Raw genomic sequence first — 20816 nt, forward strand, 5'->3', positions numbered from 1 at the left:
CTCAAAAAACAAGTTTCTACTGAGTGAACAAATAACAGAAGAAGGTAAATCTCCTCTTTTAGAAATTATTCAGCTAGTAAATGAGGAAGGAATGACAGACTGAGACTATAACTCTTTTGTAACCCTTAATGAATTAACAGATTTGGCTATTGAACAGCAATGGCCAAATTTAAGAGTACAGTAAAAATACAAATAAAAAGTAAACAAATAAATAAAAAAAAGATAGGTTCTTCCCCCCTAATGTAAGAATACAATGCAGTGCCATAAACGAAGTACTCAAGAAAAATAATCAAGCCTGCCTATAAGCAAATCTCTGCAGCCACCTACCAGTTTATAGAAAGCAGAGATTAAAAAGGTGCGTATTAAACTACTCCTTGGGGTGAAGCCAGCAAAACACAAACTATGGAAAACAGAACCAGACAATATAAATTTCAAGGAGGAACATACGGTATATAAAAAAAGAACAAACACTAAAAAATACACCACGGTAAAACTAAGCTACACTTTTTTATGATGAAAATATAAAATAGAACAAAGAAGTGATGATCCTAAAAGTCAGGCTGTGATTTTATGTGGGGGAGGGAAGAATTTATCACTGAGCTGTGGCAGATGATGGGGTTTCCTGGGGTGGCTGACAAACTCTCTGGTGGTTAAAGCATGTTTACCTTTGATTAAAGGGCAACATTTTCAGACAGGTTTTCTTTTTGGTGCCTGTTGTATTTTATGACAAAAAAGCTAATGAAGCATAAAATAATTTAGAGGTCATGGTTATGTTTTGCACAAAGCCTGCTCTCCACTCCACTCTCCAGACACTGAGCTCCCAAAAGAAGTGGCAGCCCCAGGAGCCCCTGGCAGGGCCACCTCACTTCTGGGTGTGGTCATGTCACTGGAGGAAATGTCCCAGGTCTATTCCTTGATGCCTGGAAGAACATGCTGAGAGGAAGCCTTTCCTGTCACCTGCAGGTTCTTGACCATCACTGTAGAGGGAGCAGGTCCTCATCCCTCCACAGGCCGGATCACAGCCAGAGTCTCCTCTCTGCATGGGGAGTGAGGCTGGTCCTTTCCCTGAACACAGTGACAGAGATCTCTCCAGAGGTGAAGATGACACCATTCTTCCTCCAACATGGTCCAACTTCATGTTTTTCTGCTTTGCAGGAAAGTTGACTAAGGGAAGTGTTCAATGCAGAAATCCCAGATGAGAAAGATGAGCAGATCTCAGGGCTGTATTTGATATGGGACAGGGAGAGCATGGACCATGCTGCCCTTGCACCCAGGAGGTGGGTGCTGGCACTCTGCTTCAGGGTGGTGAGAGGTTATTGCTTATCCTCCAGGTTCCAAATAAAAACCCTTCTGCCCAGCCTGTCTGGCTCTCCCTGGATCCTCAATTCTAACAAGACTGTCTTTTTGTCACCTCCCTGGGAAGAACTTTTGGACACAAGAAAGCGGATATGATTTCTAGGTTCACTGTGTTCTGGTTTATTGTGCGGCCAATAAAATACAATCAAAATACATATTTAATAAATAATAAAATAACCCATAATGAGCAAATGTCATCATGTACTGACACCATCGAGATTTCCTCCAAGTGTGGGCACAGCTGCAGGCACATCTTGTCTCTTGGGTCAGGACACTGGGTCGAGTGAAATAGGAAACCACCGCAGTCACTGCAGAAAGGATCTTCATGGAAGAGGTATGGCAGGGAAGGTCTGCGGTTCCAGGGCCACCACATACAGGAGTGACTCCTATTCTGGGAAGGACCTTTTTTAGTTTGTATTCACAGTAGTTCTGAAATCGCAGGATGCGGAGACTCAGCACTGGCCAGTTATACTGTTTCTTTCTTTACCATTAAATGCTGTGTCAAAGAGCACCTGAATACATTTCTTTCCTCTTCCTGGAGAGAGGCAACATATTAGCAGATATGTTGAAACACACAAACTACTTTCAACTTGTGCTTTCAGAAAAAGCTACTAAAAGATTAATTGCACCCAAATGAGGGAGGGGTACAAAAGTAAAAACAAAGATTGCATATCCATGTTCATAGTGGTGTTATTCACAACAGGCAAGATATGGAAGCAACCTAAATGTCTATCAATAGAGGACTAGGTCAAGAAAATGTGACTATACACAGGCAACGGCATATTATTCAACATTAAACACAAGAAAATTTTGTTATATGCTGCAACATATATGAAACTTGAGGTCATTGCTAAGTGAAATAAGCCAATAAAAAAAGCCTCCAAGAACTGCATACTTCCATATATGAGGTGTCTGAAACAGTCTAACTTGATGAACATAAAAGTAGAATGGTGGTTGTCAGGGAAAACTTCTACAGGCAGTGAGCCGTTTTTGTGTAATGGGCACCCAGTTTCAGCTTTTAAGGTGAAATATTCTAGAGATCTGTTGCACCGCCATGAGCTTACAGTTAATACTGTTATAGTACTGTATATTTTTATTTAATTTTTTTTTGGTAGAGACAGGGTCTCACTATTTTCCCCAGGCTGGTCTTGAACTCCAGGCCTCTAGTGATCCTCTTGCCTCAGCCTCCCAAATAGCTGGGATTACAGGCATGAGTTACCACACATGTCCTATGGTACTGTATTCTTAAAAATGGTTATGATAGTAAATTTTATGTGATGTATTTTTTGCCACAATGAAAAAATGCTTAGACCTGTTACTAATTTAGAAAAAAAGTGCATCAGTTAGGATGTGGCCTGTGGTCCTTGCTACCCAGGAGGATGAGGTGGGAGGGTCACTTGAGCCTATGAGGTGGAGCCTGCAGTGAGCTATGATGGCATCACTGCACTCCAGCCTGGCTTAGAGAGCAAGATTCTCTCTCTCTTTCTCTGTCTCTGTCTCTGTCTCTCTCTCTCTAAACACAAACGTGGCCGGGCGTGGGGGCTCACATCTGTAATCCCAGCACACTGGGAGGCTGAGGCGGGCAGATCACCTGAGGTCAGGAGTTTGAGGCCAGCCTGGCTAACAAGGTGAAACCCTGTTCCTATATAAAAAACAATAGCAACAAACACACACACACACACACACACACACACACACACAGAAACACACATAACACAACCATGAAGCAGCACAATCAGCACCTCCTGAAACTGCACAAAAGACTCATACGCCCCAGCTTGACATCTTGAATCAGTCTGCATTTGGCAGAACCCCAGGTGGCTCCACTGCATGTAAAGCACCGTCCCATATGGTGGTGGAGGGAGATCCTAGGGTGGTGACTGTGCTCCACAGGTAGAAGCCTGTACTCCAGATGGGAGCTGCCGGAAAGCCCAGTAGGGACATTTCCAAGAAGGTAAAGTGGAATATCCAAAGTCTGTAACTTCTTAAAAGAGTAATACAAATAGAAGAAATACCAAGTTTAATGAGTGCTGTGTATAAAATAAACAAAAACAAAGGCAAATGTTAACTAAAGAAAGAACAAATGTTCAGAAAGTGAAAAGTGGTCAAGCTGACATGAGAAAATTAGTCGTGGAAAAAGAAACAAGGAATGGCTGAACTAAACATAATTCCTATAGAAATACATCGGGAAGGTGAAAGCATGGGAAGAGTGCAAGGGAACAGGGACGATGAACTACTGCATTCGCCACTGTGCTGTGCAACAGACAATGGCTGCAACTGAAAACCAAGCAGTATTAATGAAGGAGCTGTATTTAGACATATGGAAGTAAAAGTTGAAAGACTTAGCTAAAAAGGTGGAAAATGGTTGCCTCTAGGAAGGCAGAAGTTGAGAAGATGCAGAGAGGACTCATTTCTCTAGAGAAATCCTTTGCAAATATTTGATGTTTTTAATTATGGGCAATTAAACTTTGATTAACAAAAACTGCAATGAATATGAAAATTTATACCTATTGAGAACTGAATTCAACAAGTGATGCGTGTTAACCAAAATATACAAGACTATTAAATATATATCATAAATGCATAAATGTGTGAATGACATCAACCCTGAATAAAAGCATAGAAGAAAATGTCAATACACACGTCTCTGGATAAATACATAGCACATGAATGAATTCCCTACCCCAGCTCCCTTACTGGTTACCTTGGGAACCCAGGCAGTGGGAGGAAACAGGAGCAACTAGAGTCCCTCATCCTTCTCTTGCTTCCAGGCGGGTCCTGGATCCACTCCTGTTGCAAGGAGGACTCCCATCTCCACCTTGAGTCTGTCACCCTTACGCTCTCTGCCAGGACTGCCTGAAGTGGGTGGGACTGAGGTTGCCTTGAGCAAGAAGTGCAGCACCCATCTGTGTGCCCCAAGACCAGCAGTCAGTAGGCATCAAGAAACAGGGTGGGGAATATCCCACCTCTTGCTCATCCGCTTTCCTGGTTCATTTGTTCTTCATTAATTCAGTCCACACCTCCCCAGCAGTCACTTTACACCAGAACCTGACTGACCCAAATTCTTCAAAGTCAGAAAACCTGGAAGCACTCTCTATCCCCTCCCTGATGTCACACTTCAGCTCTGTGTCATCACATGCAGTCTCCCGCTTTTCAGGGCAGATGTTCCCCCACAAGGTCAGCCCCTGAATGTTAGCGCCAGATATCCCACCTCCATGATTTCACAGCCCTTTCTGTTCTGCTGTGAATCTGTGGGTCATCAGAAACTAGCAGGGAAAGGGGATGAGGAGGGGAGACTGTTTTCATGCTGTGTCAAGGCGTTGAGACAGACCTCTCCTTGTCCCCTGAACCTCACACTTTATCCACTCCCAGACGCATGAAATAAAACACAGACCAGAAATGTCTATTTAAACAGTAAACATCTATAGTATAAAATTATGTACACATAGTAGACATGGAGTAATGCATAGGACTGTGACAAGGGAGTGAGGGGACCTCAAGGTGACAAGAAAGCTGGTCCTAGGCTCGTCAGGAGGAGTCATCACCAAGACACTCACTCATAAAGCTCACCTATGATGTTCTAATTACTGTACATGTAATATATTAAAATATAATAAAATAGGTTGGGCACAGTGGCTCATGCTTGTAATCCCAGCGCTTTGGGAGGCTCAGGTAGGCAGATCACCTGAGGTGGGGAGTTTGAGACCAGCCTGGCTAACATGGCGAAACCCGGTCTCTATGAAAAATACTAGAATTAGACGGATGTGGTGGTTTGTGTCTGTAATCCCAGCTACTCGGGAGGCTGAGGTACAAGAATTGCTTGAGCTGGGGTGGCAGAGGTTCCAGTGAGCCAGGATCATGCCACTGAACTCCAACCTGGGTGAAAGAGTGAGATTTGGTCTCAAAAAAAAAAAAAATTATAATAATACAGAAACAATGGAAATGATGATACCAACTAATATGGCACAGCTGCAAACTCCTCATGCCTACTAACATTTCGCAGCCTCCGACAACAAGAAATAAATAGTGTTATGTTCTCTGCTACATAGGCCAGGGAACTGAGGCACCAAGATGGAAGGTGCTGGTGAGACCCAGGCAGGGAGCTGCGTCCTAGCCGCCTGGCTGCAGATTCTCGGTGCCCTCAGTGGAGCCAATGGGCCCAGGAGCTGACATCAGAGGCTGAAATCCCAGCTGCGTGGCATCCCTGTGGTCTCCTGTCCCAACCATGAGTTGATCCAGGACCTGTAGGCTCACGAGCTCTGGAGAAAAGAGAGAAACCGGTGAATGCTCCACTGGGTGCAGAGTGTTGTGTTTATTCCCCAGGGACTTTTCTCTCTTCAGTTGCTCCAAAATCAGATTCTCCCTTTCTCAGAGGGAAAATTAGGCCCTTGCATTTTTCTTCCTCCCACCCAGCTTTTCCCAGCCCCTGCCAGTTCCCTCCCATCACTCCATCAACATCAGCACCTGCCTTGTGCCCACCACCCATCGGGCAGGGAGTTAAAGGGGCCCAAGACTAAAGGACAAGATGCAAGAGGGAACCCAGTGCCCTCCCTTCCTCTCAGGCCTGACCAGTCCTGTTACAGTGAGGCCTCCCCAAAGAGAGGCCCTGACCCTTGCCCTCAGTCCCCAGGCCCTCCTCTCCTGCAGAGGCACCTGCACACCCGGGCAGGCCCTGCCCACCGTGGGCTCTGCCCTCTATCTGTGGCTTGGCGTTACTCCCCTCCCAGCCCAGAGCTGGCAGCTCTTAACTGGGAACCCCACCAAGAAGCCTGAGGGTGCCCAGCAGGCTCAGCATGGAAAGACGTGGCTGCCACAGGATTGGCACCTGACCCTGGGACCCCCAGCTTGCTTCAGGAGGCCTGTCTTCCCCTGACCCTCAGCACCCACCCAGGCCTGTGACCTGCTCTTGAGTCACCGCTGCTCCTGCCTGGTCCACTTACCCCTGGAAAAGCAGCTCCACCCCAGGGCTGCTGCTTGGTGAGGCTGCGAGGCCTTCCTGCTCTGTCCCTAGCAGGGATTCCACCCAGGACACTGCCCTGGCAACCCACAAGGGATTTTCTCCATGTAGAGTAGGGGGAACCCCTTAGCCTGAGGCTGCCTCTGTCCACCCTCTGCACCTGGGAACTGCCACTGCCACAGCCACCATCTTCCACACAGACCCTCCTGGAGAGGGAGCTCCAAATTTGAGTTCCTGTTTCATTTAGTATGCTTTACAACATCAGTATTGGAGGAAATTCTATCACGATCATAGACCTGAAATTATGAACATCTTTATGGGACATCAACATTGAAAGCAGGAATTTTGAGACATTGGCACATGGCTTTCATACCCTGTGGGGGAAATGATTCTGACGGTCCCTTACTCCAAACTTACCAGGCAGTGACCACCTTGAGCAGGGGAAATAGATTCAGGGAGGGTAAAGTCAGGCCACAGAGCAAAGGACAAAGCCCCAGAAACATGGTCCCTGGGGACTGTGTCCCTCAGGGACTGGAAAAGAAAATACTTGGAGGTAGGATGAGAACAGGGACCGCAGCTGCCCTGATGAGGGGCTGGGCCCCGCTTCTCAAATGGCCCACGGACATCTGATTATTTACTCATGTATATCATCTGCATGGAAACTCAGGGAGGCCAGGTGGTGGGAACCTGGAAAGAGCATGGCCTCGAGTGACACAGAGGACATGACACCCCCAGGCAGCTCCTGAAGGAGATGCATGGGGAGCTGCAAAGTGGACAGAGATGGCCGCGTGCGACCAGGACCCTCCTTGTTACAAGAGGGCCTCCAAGGGTCTGCACAGGCAGGGCCCCCAGTCCGGGCCTCATATATCTTTTCCTTGGTGTCTCCCCCACCAAATGGCTGGAGAAACAGGGGAGAGGGATGCAGAGAGGAAGGGACTAGGGGCACCACCTCCCCTCGGATTCCTCTCCAGTTTCTAGCCCTCCCCAGATGACAGCTGCCTTTACTATTTGCTCCCTCTGAGGCTGTGATCATCCAGGCCCTCTGCACTCCTCATGTGCTTCCCAACTCACCCCTCCTGGACGCGCCCTAGGGAGCCCGAGAGACAGAGAGACCGGGATGAGGACAGAGCAGGTGCCATCCCTGCTGGCCACTCCTCACCTGCAGCAGGAAGAGGCCACAGCTAGACATTTGAGGGCTTTCCCCAGCCCTAACTTAGGAAGGATTTAGGGGTGTAGATGGAGATGTGGCTCCCATTCCCCTCCCAAATACCCCATCTTCCAACACCTGTTCCAGAAGCCTGGTCCTACATGCCTATCTGTGCAGGAGTAATGAGGGGACCCTAGTACCCAGACAGGAGCCCTCCCATCTCCAGCCACTGACCCCTTTTCTCACCTGGACCCTCTGCAGGTAATGTTCTCTTCTCTCAATGAAGTTCGCAGTGAAGAATAATAACAGCAATAATAGCAACAGCAATAATAGCAGGAGCAGGAGCAGTAGCAGGAGCAGCAGCAGCAGGAACATGTGGACTGGCTGGCTGTTGAATCTCATGCACCGGCACCTTCCCTGAAAAAAGGCACTTGTTATACACTGGGCAGAGAGCCACAGCTGACCCTCTCCAGGGTCGCCCCAGGCTCACCAGGGGGCACAGGGTGAGTGCTGTGATTCCCACTGTGTTCCATGTAGCAGGTGAACCTCTGCTCTTCTCCTTGGCGAATCCTGATGGTCACCCGGATCTGGTAGGTTCCATTCCCATCAGGCAGGACACCCTCCGACTGCTGGTCGTTGTGGCTCAAAGATACCCCATCCTGACGCCAGGTCAGTGTGATATTTCGGGGATAGAAGCCGGAAGCCCAGCATGTCACGTTGATGTTGCCCTCTGAATCCTCACTGCGGGTGACCTTCACCATGGGGGGCACTGGGAAGAAAGCGCAGAGTCAGTGAAGCCCTGCTCCCCTCTAAGGGAGATGCAGGGAACAGAGCTGCTCCTCTCCACTGTTCCCACTCTGGCTGAAGCACTCACAGACCCTGGACCTTCTGTAAGTCTGTCCTCACCCTGGGACCCAATTCCTCTACGCTGACAGGAGGATGGGCCTCGGGACTGTGGCCTGAAGCTCTGGGATCCCCACAATGATGCTGAGGAGGGGGATGTAAGGGGTGGACTCCTGGGTCTGGGGCCAGGAGGGAGGAAACTCTGGGATGGGCAGGCTGGGAGGCAGATGGGGCAGCCCTGTCCCTGAAGGCTTCCTCTCCTGCCTGACACCCGCCCCAGGCTCAGGATTCTGTCGGAGGATCCCCTGCTTTCCCAGGTTCCAACACTGGATGATTCACTCCCAGACCCACTGTCTTTATCCACTGGCTCTGACAGGAGAGGAAAATCAGTACACAATATGTCAAGAGGAAACGCCTGCAACCATAGCACTGGGCAGGTTTCCCTGGTCAGAGCTGGGGGATGAGGCAACTCTAGCAGCACTGTGGGGAGAGGAGAGCCCCTGCCCAGGGTCGACACCTGTTTTCCTGACGCCTGCCCCAGATTCCAGATATCGCCGTAGTTTCCAAAGGCAGTCTGCCAGCACAGTGCCAGCTTTCAGGGCATCTTCATTCCAGACATTCATGATGTTCGCAGCCATGGCCTGAGCTGTGGAGGCCTTGGGCACTGTCCATTTCTGAGTGTCCAGGTTTTGGGAGAGGAAGAGCTCCCCATCATAGTAGAAATGCCGGAAGCCCTTGGTGCTGTTGTCTTCATGGATCTCACAGAGTCTAATCTCCTGGAGGGAATGCAAAGCTGCCCCCACCCAGCAGTGACTTCTCCATTCCTGAACCCCTCACCTTCCCACCCAAGTGAGGAACTCAGCCCAGCGGGGACCCCTTCCTGGCTCTCCTCCGTGCCTCCCTGTGCTGGCTGAGTGGTGGTTCACCTCCCTGCTGAGCTCCACTGATCCCCCTTTCCCACCTCCAGCCAAAGCCAGATCCAGTGGAAAGAGACAGGTCCCTGCTCTCTGCCCTTAAATTTTCTGGAAAAGGCCTCTCCCGTCACTTTTGCCCCTCCCTGCCCACTCTCACCTCCTTTCTGCCACTTTTCATCAGCCAGGGTCATCTCGAGGTCCTTCTCATTCTCTATCAAGTCCTCGATCTCTGTGTGCCAGGGCTCAGCTCTCAGGACTGCTTCTGCCCACTGTCCCTGCGGCACTGCTGGGCATTTCTGCCTGTCACAGAGCAGGAAGAGTTGACCATCCAGATGTCCCTCAGCGAGAAACCCTGACTGCACAGATCCATCCTGGGACAGCACTGTGAGGTTATAACGAAGACTGTGGGGCTCTGGGGAAGAGAAAATCACAGATGAAACTTCTTCCTGGAAGTAACTTCACATGATGCTTAACACACGGGTCTGCTGTCCTGACCTTCCTGAGGAGGCAGGAAATGCACACGGGCAAAGGGATAAGAATGAGGGTTTCATATACAAGGAAAACTGGGAAGCTGGGAGGACAGAGGAGGGGACTGAGGAATGGAAGAAGGGGGAATGGAGATGGCAAGCTTGTACGCCAGGTGCCAGGGCTGGGTGGTCACAGGCCCCCCCAAGGGTATAGGGGCCACAGGGAGAGGCTCTTCTGCAGGGGTAATGGAGAAACATGAAGGCAGTGGTGGAAGGAAGGTCTTGCCAGAGGGGAGGTGGGGAATGGGAAAAAACTCAGGCTAAGAGGGACCCATGTCCAGTGTGGCCATGGTGCACAGGTGACGGTGAGATGGAGGCAAGGGGAGCTGCTTCGAGAAAAGACTCATCATGGGCATGGTGAGGGCAAGGGAGGGGGTGGTCATGAGGCACAAGGGGCAGGAAGGTTGTAGCCCCAGAGAGGTTCATAGTGGGGTCAGTATCCCAGAGGGAAGCAATGGCGTGGGCTTGGGTCCCAGTGGAAGAGTGACATGACAGCATGACAAGGTCCCAGGAGAGCAAGTGCATGGATGCTAGTGTCCACCGGGGTGGGCAGGTGGCAGGGTCTCAAACAGTCAGTTCATCTTTTCAGCAAATAGTGCTAGGGGAACTGGGTGTTCAAATAAAGTATAATAACACCTTTAATTTGCACTGTATACAAAAATTAACTCAAAATGAATGAAAGACCTAAACTCTAAACTCAAGAACTAAAACTTAAAAATTTCTTAGAAGAAAACATTGGGGATAATCTTCATGACACAGGATTTGACAGAGCTTTCGTGGATGTGACACCAAAGCACAGACAGAATAGAAAGAACTGACAAACTGGACTCACGAAAATTAAAACATCTGTGCATCAAAGGGCACAATTAGAGCGAAAAAGCAATCAATGCCTGAAATGAAATAAATATGCAAATCACATATCTGATAAGAGATTAGTTTCCAGAATACGTAAAGAAGTCTGACAAAAACAACAAAACAGTCAACCCACTCAAAAATGGGCAAAGTAGCCAAGAGAAGCTATGTCGGGGAAAAATGGGCAAAAGGCTTGAATGGCCAATTCTTCAAAGAAAATATACAAATGATCAATAAACACATGAAAAGACGCTCAATATCAGTGGTCATTAGGAAAATGCAAATCAAAACCACAATCAGAAACCACTTCAAACCAATCAAGGTGGCTATTATCTAACACACACACACACACACACACACACACACACACACACACACACACAGAGAAAGCTTGGCAAGGAGGTAGGGAAATTGAAGCCCCTGTGTAATGCTTCTGGAAATATAAAATGGCACATCTGAAATGGAAAATACTGTGGCGATTCCTCTAAAAATTGAAAAATGAAATACCACACGATCCAACAATTCTAGTTCTGGGTATACATCTAAAGGAAATAAAAGCAAGAACATGAGGAAATGTTTGGACTCCCATTATCGTAGTAGCATAATTGCCAATATCAAAAACGTGGAAGTAACCTAAGTGTCCATTGTCTGAGAAATGGATAACCAAGATGTGGTACGTATATACAATGAGTATTATTCATCATTAAGAGGAATGAAATTCTGACCTGGATGAACCTCAAAAATATTATAAGTGAAAGAAACCAGAAACAAAAAGATAAACATTACATGATTCTACTTAAATGAGGTACCTAGAGTGGTCAAATTCGTAGAAACAAAAAGTAGAATGGTGGTTACTAGGGGAGAGAGGTAAGGAGGAATGTGGATATGCTGATTAATGGGTACAGAGTTTAGGGTTGCATGAAAATGTGAATGTATCTAATGCCACTGAAGTGTACATTTAAAAGTGGTTAAAACAGTAAGATTTATGTAATGCACACCTTACCACAATTAAACATTTAAAGAAGAAGAAATACCAAGCCTATTCAAACTGTTCTGAAAAACAGAGGAGGAGGGAATACTTCCAAACTCATTTTACAAAGCCAGGAATCTGATACCAAATCCAGGCAAAGATACATAAAAAAAGAAAACCACAGGCTTATATCCCTGATGAACGCTGATGCAAAAACCGTCAATGAAATACCAGCAAACAAAATTCAACAATACATTAAAAAGATCAATCTTCATGACCAAGTGGAATGTATTCCAGGTATGCAAGGATGGTTTAACATACACAAATCAATCAGTGTAATACATCATATCAACACAATAAAGGACAAAACCATACCACCATTTCAATTGATACTGAAAAAGCATTTGATAAATTCAACATCCCTTCATGATAAAAACTCTCAAAAAACAGTATAAAAGGAACAGACTTCAATATAATAAAAGCCATATATAACAAACTCACAGCTAGTAATGTACTGAATGGGGGAAAACTGAAAGCCTTTCTCTAAGATCTGGAACAAGACAAGGATGACTACTTTTACCATAGGTGTTCAACACAATACTGCAAGTCCTAGCTAGAACAGTCAGACAGGAGAAGGAAATAAAGAACATGGAAATTGGAAAAGAAAGAGTCAAATTTCCTTGTTTGCAGATCATGTGCTCTGATATTTGGAAAAACCTAAAGACTCCACCAAAAAACTCTAAGAACTGAAGAACAAATTCAGTAAAGTTGGAGATTCAAATTCAACATGCAAAAATCGGTAGCATTTCTACATGCCAACAGCAAATAATCTGAAAAAGAAATAAAAAACTAATCCAATTTACAATAGCTACAAATAAAATAAAATACCTAGAAATAAACTTAACTGAAGAAGTGAAAGTTGTCACCAATAAAAATTATAAAACACTGACGTAAAAAATTGAAGTGGACACAAAAAGTGAAAAAGATATTCCATGTTCATGAATTGGAAGAATCCATTTTGTTAAAATATCCATACTACCCGAAGCAATCTACAGACTCAATGCAATCCCTATCAAACACCAAGACATTCTTCACAGAAACAGAAAACATAATCCTAAAATGTACATGGAACCAAAAAAAACCCAGAATAGATAAAGCTCTTCTGAGCAAAAAGAACAAAACTAGAGGAATCACATTACCTAACTTCAGTTTATACTACAGAGCTACAGGAACCAAAACAGCATGGTAGTGGCATAAAAACAGACACACAGACCAATGAAACACAACAGAGAACCCAAAAACAAATCCTTATATCTACAGTTAACTTATTTCCAAAGAAGGTACCAAGAACACACACTGGGTAAAGGCAAGTGTCTTCAATAAATGGTGCTGGGGAAACTAGATATCCATATGCAAGAATAAAACTATGTCCCTAGTTCTCACCATACACAAATATCAAATCAAAATGGATTAAAGACCTAAACCTATGACCTCAAACTAGGAAACTGTAAGAGAAAAGACTGGGGAAACTCTCTAGGATATTGGACTGGGCAAAGATTTTTAAAGTAATACCCCACAGCCACAGGCAACCAAAATAAAAATGCGTAAATGGGATCATATCAAGTTAAAAAGCTTCTGTACAGCAAAGGAAACAGGCTGGGCGCAGTGGCTCGTGCCTGTAATCCTAGCACTTTGGGAGGTTGAGACAGGTGGATTGCCTGAGCTCAGGAGCTCGAGACCAGCCTGGGCAACACGGTCTCATCTTTACTAAAAATACAAAAATTAGCCAGGTGTGGCGGCGTGCGCGTGTAGGCCCAGCTACTCAGGAGTCTGAGACGGGAGAATTGCTTGAACCCGGGAGGAGGAGGTTGCAGTGAGCCCAGACTGTGCCACTGCAGTCCAGCCTGGGCCACAGAGAAAGACACCATCTCCCCACAAAACAAACAAACAAACAAACAAAACAACAACAACAACAACAAAAAAAAAAACGGAAAAGAAAAGAAAAAAAAAAGGAAGAAAAACCTCCTACATAGCAAATAAAACAATAAGCAAAGTGAAAAGACCATCCAAGAATGGGAGAAAATATTTCCAAACTATTCATTTGACAAAAGATTAGTAAGCGAAACATACCAGGAGCTCAGACAACTCTACAGGGAAAAAATCTAATAATCCAAGTTAAAAATGAGCAACAAATCGGAATAGTCATTTCTCAAAAGAAGACATGCAAATGGCAAGCAGGTATATGAAAATGTGCTCAACATCCTTGGTCATCAGATAAATGCATTAAAATTACCATGAGATGTCATCCCACCACGGATAAAATGGCTGTTATCCAGAAGACAGGCAATAAGGAATGCTGGCCAGAATGTAGCAAAAGAGAATCCTTGTACACTGTTGGTGGGAGTGTAAACTAGTACACCACTATGGGAAACAATGTGGAGATTCCCCAAAACTAACATAGTAGAACTGTCATATGCTGCAGAACTTCCACTGTTAAGCATATACTCAAAAGAAAGGAAATTAGTATATTAAAGAGCTATCTACTTTTCCTTGTTTACTGTGGCACTATTCAAAATAACCAAGATCTCTAAGCAACCTAAGTGTCCATCAACAGACAAATGGATAACGAACATGTGGCGCACATGTGTGTGTGTACTATTCAGCCGTTCTGCCATTTGCAAAGACCCAGAGATAATTATGTTAAGTGAAATAAACCAGGTACAGACAGACAAACTTTGAGTGTTTTCACTTCTTTCCGGCAGCCAAAAACTAAAACAATTGAACTCATGGGGAGAGAGAATGGAATGATGACTACCAGAGGCTGAGAAGGGCAGTGGGGAGTGCGGAGTGGGATGGTTAATGGTTACAAAAATATAGTTAGAATGAATAAGATCTCGTTGATAGCACAGCAGGGTAAGTCAGCAATAATTTACTGTACATGTAAAAATACCGAAAGAGCATAATGGGATTGTTTGTAGCACAAAGAAAGGATAAATGCTTGTTGTGATAGATACCCCATTTACCCTAATGTGATTATTACATACTGCATGCCTGTGTTAAAATATCCCATGTACTCCATAAATATATACACATATATGTACTACATACTCAAACAAAAGTTAAAAATTAAAAAAAAAAAGCAAGAGTTGGGGGTGCTGGCCAGAGAGAGAAAACCAAGGTAGAGGCGGAGACCCCCAGCCTGAGGAAGGGTTTGCCAAAAGTAGTGCTGGAGGGAGAACAGTCACCCCAACAGCAAAACAAAGATTTTAGGTATGTGGTGTAGGGAGTGAGAGCCCACTGGGGTCAAGGAACCGAAAGAAAAGAATGAAGGTCAAGGAACAGTGGGACCAACAGCCTGTTTTAGGTCTGGGCTGGGTGGGGGGTGGGCAGATAGGCAGCGTGAGCGTGGAGCAGGAGTGACTGTGGAGGAACTTGGGTTAGGGTGAGGACAGGAGGGGAGGGTGCTCTGTGGGGGGTGGGGTTTGGGAAAGATGAGAACTGGCTGAGGGCCCAAGGCAGGTGAGCAAGAGGTAGGAGCAACACAAGGTCCCCAGGTGGAGAGGGTCAGAGGGACCAGGAAGGGATGGTCCAGCACCTGTGGGCTGGAGGGTGAGGCCCTCCAGAGGGTGAGGCTGAGGATAAAGGAGAGGACACATGACGCAGGGACCAGAGCAGGCACCTGCACTGGAGGGGAGGGGGCATCTGCGCTGCCCTGTGTCCTGCCTAAGACCCAACTGTCATTGGCACCAAGGCTCCCCTTGGGTGGTCTGGAGGGGAATGGGATGGAGAGAAGGCCCCCCCACCCCGCACCCTCCCCCCGCAACAAAAGGCAGCAAGAGAAAGTGAGGGTCAGTGACAGTTGGGAGTGGGAGGCATAGGGGCAGCACTGGGTGAAGGCTGCTTGTAGGAAAGCCCCATAGGGGAGGCAGGAGAAACCTGCTGTGGTGGGGCCAGGGGATGAGGGCAGAGGACACCCTAGAAATGGATCAGAGAACTGCAGACAGGAAGGGGTAGCAGGGAGCTGGGAGGGCAACAGGACCCAGGGGGCCCTGAGATGGGCAGGGGAGGAGGGGCAGGGAATCTGGTGTCCTTAGATCACTGGTCATTAGTAGGGGTGGGATGCCAGAGTGGAGAGGACCCCCTCAATCTCGTCCCCGCCCACCGCCCCGGGAGTAGGAGGCCGGGGAGAATGAGCTGGGAATGAGAGAAGTCGCGGGAAGAATCCTCTGCCCGCAGCCTGCAGCCTCCAACCCCGTTTCCCCCTAGCCACCCCCACAGTCCCCACAGCAGCAGAAAGCACCACCAGCTCCAGGTCCCGAGAAAGGAGGGCGTCAAATACAGGAGCTGCGGCCCGGGAGCTGAGAACCTGCTCCGGGGAGAGGACAGGGCTTCAGGGACCTGGGAGCCGCCCCCAGCACCGGGAGATATGGCTGCCTCAGTGGCCGAGCAGGGAGGGCTCTCAAATACCATTCATAGGAGCAGCCCGGGGTGGGGGGCGCAGCCCGGGACCCCAGGGGTCTCAGAAGGGATGGTTTGTCGGAAAAATGAGAAGAGGCGGAGGCGAGGCTAGGAGAGCAAGTGCAGGACAGGAAAATGCAGGGGCGGGTGACGCGCGGTCCTAAGGAGGACAGAAAAGAGACGGGAAAGCAGGGCTGAGGTGTGGCGGCCACGGGCCGCGTCCAGCTCCCCGCACCCCCGACCCCGCACCTGAGCCCCGCCCAGACCGCACCGCGCTGGCCCCTACTCACCTGGACCCCCGGAAACGCCCCGCCACTGCAGCTCCGGGGGGGGCCGCCAGAAACCCCACCTACCAGCGGTGGCTCCCGGGGGTGGAAAAGGGAAGACGGCGGCCAGAAACAGCAGGACCCGACCCAGCCGCATGGCCCCGACGTTGCCACCCTCTCAGCTGCTGAAGCAGACGTGACTGAGCGGAGCTGGGGAGAAGGCGGCGCTAATATTTAAGCACAGCAACTGCTCCTCCAGTGAAAATGAAGGCGGGAACTTGGGCACAGCTTTGTCCACACGTGGGCAGAGAGGGTGGGGCGCCGCTCAGACGGCAAACTCTTAGACGTTTCAGCTTTAGAATCTCCTTCTCTTCCCTTCGACTCAATGCCAGGTCCCCTTTCGCCCCCTAATATCCTGTAGGTGTCTGAGGTCTCTCAGGGCCGCCCCTCTATTCAGTCCCTGGCTGATCATAGGGCCAAGGATGCGGCTCACCATGGTTCACTACAACACCAAACTCTCTCCAGACTCCATTTTCCAGCCTGCCTTAGGACATCTGTACCTCCAGGACCATAGTGCCCTCCAATGTGACAGATCCACAAGGACTCTCTACACGTCTCCCACCACATCACTCCGTTTCTCTTAAGAACATCACCATCCTTGGTCCCTTCTGATTTCCTCTTTCCCCTTCATCTCCAGGAGTCAAAGTCAGCTCCTCCAACCCTATTTCAATCCCACAGCAACTACCTTAGTCTAGGCTTTTCCCTCCCTTCAGCCTAGATTACTGCACCGGCTTCCTAAACACTGTGCCTGCCCCAGTTGTAACCAGAGTGCTCCAAGCCAGCACAGCGCCACATCTGCTGAATGTCACACAGGATGCTTCCACTCTACCATGGAAACCACAGCTGCGAAAACTTGCTGTCTGGCACCACCCCCATTTCTCTGGTGACATCTCCCCAGGGTTGCAGTAAAAGTGGGCTCTGGGATCACCTCACCCTATGCCACCAGAATGCCACTGCCTAAGCCATGTCCCTCGTCCAGGTTACTGTCACCTCTGCCTTGGAGCCCATCAGAGCACACCGTATCCTTAAAATCTTCCCAGTGAGGCTGGTCTGACTGTAGTGGTGTTTACAACGAATTGATCACAACCAGTTATGGATGTCTTTGTTTCTTACTCACTCCCACTATTTCACTTGACTAGCCTTAAAAAAAAAGAAGAAAATCTTTTCATGTTGTGATGGTGGCACAACCTTGTGATTATGCTAAAAGCCACTGAGCTGTACACTTTAAAAGGATAAATTTTGTGGCATATGAATTCTCAATTCTCAATAATAAATAATGCTGTCCGGAAAGCCTCTTTCTACTAAGAGAATTGCCTTGTCCCCAGCGCACATCTCTTAGTCTTTGGGACATTTAGTCAGTGGTCTTCAAACCGAGCCACTGTATAGAACCACATGGAGAGTTTTTAATATCCGTGTTCCCAGGCCACAGCCGAAACCAGTTAAATCAGTTAACCTAGGTTGGACCTAAACCTTAGTATCTTTTAAAGTTCCCTAGGTGATTCCAGTGTATAGTCAAGTTTTAGAACTCCTGATCTAGGCCATGGTTTCAACCTTCCTGATGGTACTGACTGTGCCCTGCCTTGAATCTTTTTTTTTTTTTTGTCTCACTCTGTCACCCAGGTTGGAATGCAGTGGCGTGATTATAGCTCACTGCGTCCTCCAATGCCTGGGCCTAAGCAATCTTCCCATCACAGCCTTCTAAGTAGCTGGAACTGCAGGAGAGCGCCACCACACCAAGGTGTCATTTGCCATCATCTACCCTCCCCCATTAGACTATGAACCTTCCAGGATCAGGAACTGTTTCCATTTCTTCTTTGTCAGCCTCACAAACATCTTTTTAAGTTGAACTATGCTTGTCATTGCTAACTATTTCCCTATGATCCCTAGCCTACACTTTTCTGTGGATGAAAATGTAATGTATTAGAGAATTTAACAATTTCTTAGTTTTCTCATTAACATTCACTAATAATTTATTTTGATCCTCATAATTTATTGAGCACTGCAGGGACCAGGGTCCTTCCCCCACCTTAGAGAGATTATTTTCTCTGCTAAAGATCATAAGCCTAGTGAGAGGCAGAGAGGGAGATGGACCCAGCTCTCATGGCGAAGGTCCCAAGCCCTTCTTCCCTCCAGTGTCTACCCTCCCACCAGGACTTCCTCCGTGTGCCAGCTCCCGCATAGGGTCTCATTCAGCTCACCCCCCCAAAAGACTTTTCACAGTTCAATAATAATAAATATGCAAGGTTTGTTCCAAGGCATGTAGAAGTGGTTGTTTGGAGACGTGAAGCCAGTCCTCTCCCGGGCTAGGGGAGGCGGAGATGATTTTGAGCTCCAGGTGAGCAGCTTCTCATCGCCCAGGCCTGGCATCCCCTCCCCCACCAAGCCTCCCAGGTCTTCTATCCGAAGTCCTCCCTTTCCACTCCCTCTCCAGCCCCCTCTGCTCTGCCCCACCAACTACATTTTCTCCCACAGCACTTGCCTTAGACTCCTAGACTCATGAGCACAGAAGTGATTTCCTCCTTGCAGACTTTAGTCGCCATTGCTGGATTGGGAAAACAAAGAGAAAGGGCTCAGTGCAGTCGCTTACATAACGCAGGGCGGAGCTGGCTCGACTCCCGCAAGATTTTTTTTTTTTTTTTTGAATCGGACTTTCTCTCTTCTTGCCCAGGCTGGAGTGCAATGGCGACCTTCGCCTCCCAGGTTTAAGCGATTCTCCTGCCTCAGCCTCCCGAATAGTTGGGTTTACAGGCATCCGCCACCAAGTCCGGCTAATTTTGTATTTTTAGTAGAGACGGGGTTTCTCCATGTTGGTCAGGCTGGTCTCCAGCTCCCCACCTCAGGTGATCCGCCTGCCTCGACCTCCCAAAGTGCTGGGATTACAGGCGCGAGCTTTTTGAATTCTTCTGCCGCAGTTCACTGCGAAGACTGGGACCACCCGTCACCCCTGCCCTGGTCCATGGAAAATGAAGCGTGTCTACTGATATAGAAACAAAATAATGGCGCTGTGGGCTGGGGAGGGCCGAGCTGCTTTTAGGGTTCTGGTTTCCAGCTTTGGGGCACTCACACTCGCCGCTGTGAAAATGCAGAGCCGCGGAGCAGGAATTCCGAGTCCTGGCTGGAGCGCGATCTGGAATCTGACTCGCTTGAATTCTGACTTGGTGGATTCGGATCCGGGAGAGTAGGGAAATGCACCTCAGCCCCTCCCGCGGGCGTCCACGGATTCTTGGATCCGAAAACGCTTCCTGCTGCTCTGTCACCCCAGGAAGGCAGCGCCTCTGGGCTGTTCTGATGGAAACAAGGCTCCACCGCCCGCAGGAAAACCCACAACTAAGGGGCCAGGAAAAAGCCCCTCAGGGTCTCGCCACTTCAGTGAGGACCTAATTACACCCTCCATCAAAGACTGCAGTGACCTTCACTGAAATGATACAAGACCCGCGGGGCCCAGGGCGCTCGGCTCACAGAATGCGGAGACAGCGCCGCCTCGCGTCCCTTCCCTGACCTGCCCAGGCGGACGCGCTGACGAGTGTTGGCTTCGAGGCTGGAATACACCGAGTTCAAGGGCAGAGAGTGAAAAAAGAAGTGAAGGATGGAGGGGTGTGTTGAAGAAAGGAGGGAAGAGATAGGAAGAAAAGGGGGGAGAAGTAAAGGAGAGATTAAAATTTAAAATACGCAGTTTTATTATTTCTCTTAATTTTGCCATGTGTCTAGTTTTACTTCTGAACATTTTTACTGTAGATTTCTCTCTCTCTGAGTCTGTAAATACACGGCTATGATTGTAATTTCAGAGCCTGCGAGGGTGAGTGGCAGACAGCATGGCCCTCTTCCTCCAGATGTGTCAGGGTGTGTCTCCCGGGCCCAAGAACACGGCTTTTGTTTTGTTTTGTTTTACATAAGCAAAGTACAAATCTCAAAGAGGGTAATATTTTTATTTTTGTTTTTTTGAGACGGAGTCTCACTCTGTTGTCCAGGCTGGAGTTCAATGGGGTGATCTCAGCTCACTGCAACCTCCGCCTCCCGGGTACAAGCAATTCTCCTGCCTCAGCCTCCCCAGTAGCTGGGATTACAGGCTCCCGCCACCACACTCGGCTAATTTTTGTATTTTTAGTAGAGACGAGGTTTCACCATGTTGGCCAAGCTGGTCTGGAACTCCAGACCTCGTGATCCTCCCGTGTCAGCCTCCCAAAGTGCTGGGATTAGAGGCATCAGCCACCGCCCCTGGCCAGAGGATAATATTTCCAAATCATCTTATTGGGACATACTTTGCATACAATAAACTGCATCTATTTAAAATGTTCAATTTGTTGAATTTTAGCTGTTGTGCACACCCACATCTGCACTACCACAGTGAAGATAAAGAACATTTATTTTTTTATTTTTGAGATAGAGTCTTGGTCTGTCGCCAGGCTGGAGTGCAGTGGTGCAATCTCGGCTCACTGCAACCTCTGCCTCCCTGGTTCAAGCGATTA

At 47.9% G+C, this 20816-nt stretch overlaps 1 protein-coding gene and 1 pseudogene across 1 annotated transcript; one reads left to right on the forward strand and one right to left on the reverse strand.

Annotated features, from left to right (window-relative positions):
• Window positions 1-5451: 5451 nt before the first annotated feature.
• On the reverse strand, window positions 5452-16488 carry LOC108299890 (MHC class I polypeptide-related sequence B-like). Its single transcript, XM_037736213.1, has 7 exons — window positions 16378-16488; window positions 9375-9629; window positions 8821-9096; window positions 7951-8229; window positions 7768-7877; window positions 7001-7211; window positions 5452-5615 (listed from the first exon to the last, which is right to left on the reverse strand). Exons 1-7 carry the CDS (start codon window positions 16445-16447, stop codon window positions 5467-5469), a joined length of 1350 nt encoding a protein of 449 aa, XP_037592141.1. The 5' UTR covers window positions 16448-16488; the 3' UTR covers window positions 5452-5466.
• Window positions 16489-19346: 2858 nt separating this feature from the next.
• LOC108300113 overlaps window positions 19347-20816 on the forward strand; it is a 4531-nt pseudogene continuing 3061 nt past the window's right edge.

This window comes from Cebus imitator, unplaced genomic scaffold, assembly GCF_001604975.1.
Source record: "Cebus imitator isolate Cc_AM_T3 unplaced genomic scaffold, Cebus_imitator-1.0 Scaffold24, whole genome shotgun sequence".
NCBI lineage: Eukaryota > Metazoa > Chordata > Mammalia > Primates > Cebidae > Cebus > Cebus imitator.

Bases quoted from the DNA above. Each gene is read 5' to 3' on its own strand.
- LOC108299890 (XM_037736213.1), bottom strand. From the start codon at position 16,447: ATGCGGCTGGGTCGGGTCCTGCTGTTTCTGGCCGCCGTCTTCCCTTTT. The intron at 9,630-16,377 runs GTAGGTGGGGTT...TCTCTTCCCCAG, and splicing joins ACCCCCGGGAGCCACCGCTG to AGCCCCACAGTCTTCGTTAT. The intron at 5,616-7,000 runs GTTCCCACCACC...TCTTTTCTCCAG, and splicing joins CGAGGCCATGCTCTTTCCAG to AGCTCGTGAGCCTACAGGTC.